The 1513-nt window shown below is 67.7% G+C and overlaps 1 protein-coding gene across 1 annotated transcript in view; it reads right to left on the bottom strand.

The window, feature by feature from the left end:
• ZMYND15 (zinc finger, MYND-type containing 15) overlaps window positions 1–1513 on the bottom strand; it is an 8780-nt gene extending 7267 nt beyond the window's left edge. Inside the window, exons 1-2 of the mRNA XM_015427879.1 lie at window positions 1174–1513; window positions 737–959 (exon numbers count right to left, since the gene is read on the bottom strand). Coding sequence (XP_015283365.1) covers window positions 737–959; window positions 1174–1513 — 563 coding nt within the window. The remainder of the gene's footprint in view (window positions 1–736; window positions 960–1173) is intronic.

Below are 1513 nucleotides of genomic sequence, written 5' to 3'. Positions count from 1 at the left end.
GGCCACCAGCCACGGTTACCAAAGGGAACCTCCACCAGCCTCTGAATAAATCCCGGTGACAGGAGGCCGCCTCAGGGGAAAGCCGTGGCTTCAGTGGAGGCACCGACTGGCCCCGGTGCAGGAGAGGAGAGGATGCCGGGTGAGATGGAGCCTCCCCAGTTGGACTTCACAAAGGGCCGCCGGTGGTGGGCAAGACGTCGCCCCTCCACAAAGGGCCTTTGTTTATCGGTGCAAGGGCACCTGGTGCTTTGAAGAGGAAGGGACATTGTCGGCTGGACCCCTCCCCGGAAAGAGCAGGATGCAGACACCGTGCCCCCCCTTCCCGTCTTTCTTGCGGGGGGGGGGATAAAGCAGCAGACATGGCCACCCTTGTCCTTCCAGGCGGGCAGAGACATCCCAGCCGTTGGCCAAGCCAGGAGGCTGAGGCCCGGGAGGGGAGGGGAGGTCCCGCAGGGTTGCCATCCCTGGGCTGGGGCCTTCCTGGAGATTGGGGGTGGGGTGGGGCTGGGGAAGACCTGCGTCTGGGCCCAGTGGGACCCCAGCGGAGCGGGAGGTCTCGGCTTCCCTGAGTCAGATCTCCCCTTGTCGGACAGGAGCTCTGCCGCCTCTCAAGAGCTGAAACCCCCAAACGCCTGTTGTTCTCTGGGGTGCGGCTGGACTAGAATCCGGCTCTTCCCCCGCAGGCCGACATGGCCGCCCGCCCGTGGCCCCCTCTGCAGCGCCAGCCCCTCCTCACTTGTGCAACGCGGGGTCTCCCACGGCGAGCGTCTTGGGCCGGCGGGGCTCCCCGGCCCCCAGAGGGCAGGCCATGCTGTGGCAGAGGAGGGCGGCCGCGCGGGCCTCCAGGGGCTCTGGCCCAGAGGCCCCCGACGGGCCCCCCAGCGAGAAGTCGAAGCCCAGGATGGTGCCCTGCTCATCCGTCAGGAGCAGGAGGTGGTCAATGCGCCAGAGAGGTTGCGCTGCAGGGGGAGAGAGGGAGGGGAGGGCTACTGCGGGACCCACGGCTGGCTCACTGTGTGTGTGTGTGCGCGTGGGGGGTAAATGCGTGGAGGGTGGCGCATACGGAGTGCCACGGGGGTGCCTGCCTCCAGTACTGCTTTGTCCACTTGTGAGGACAGCGGGCAGAGTGGGGCCTTCGCTTCCAGCCTCCTCCGCCTCCTCCGGGGCACTGACCCGTCTCTGACGCGGCCGCCTCCTCCTCGTCCTCCTCGCCCGCGCTCACAAAGGTGATGAAGCGGTCCAGATCCCTCAGCGCCAGCGCCTCCTCGCTGTAGAAGCGGCCTCCCACCTGCTGCCCGGGGTCCGAGATGGTGAAGGCCAAGGCCCGATTGGCCAGCACGTGCAAGACCCACAGGGCCGGGTCCGGAGGCAGGCGCCGGATGGAGGCCTCCAGTCGCTTGCGCCTCTCGTGGCCCCCCCGGCAGGCGGAGTCCAGCAGGAAGCACCGGTACCAGCCAAAGAGCAGCTCGGCAAAGTCCAGGATCTCTGCCCGGTAGCCAGTGACAAACTCCAT

This window comes from Gekko japonicus, unplaced genomic scaffold (genome assembly GCF_001447785.1).
Source record: "Gekko japonicus isolate JY-2015 unplaced genomic scaffold, Gekko_japonicus_V1.1 scaffold761, whole genome shotgun sequence".
Taxonomy (NCBI): domain Eukaryota; kingdom Metazoa; phylum Chordata; class Lepidosauria; order Squamata; family Gekkonidae; genus Gekko; species Gekko japonicus.
Note: the sequence above shows the minus strand (reverse complement) of the source record. Positions and strands in the feature narration are given on the sequence as shown.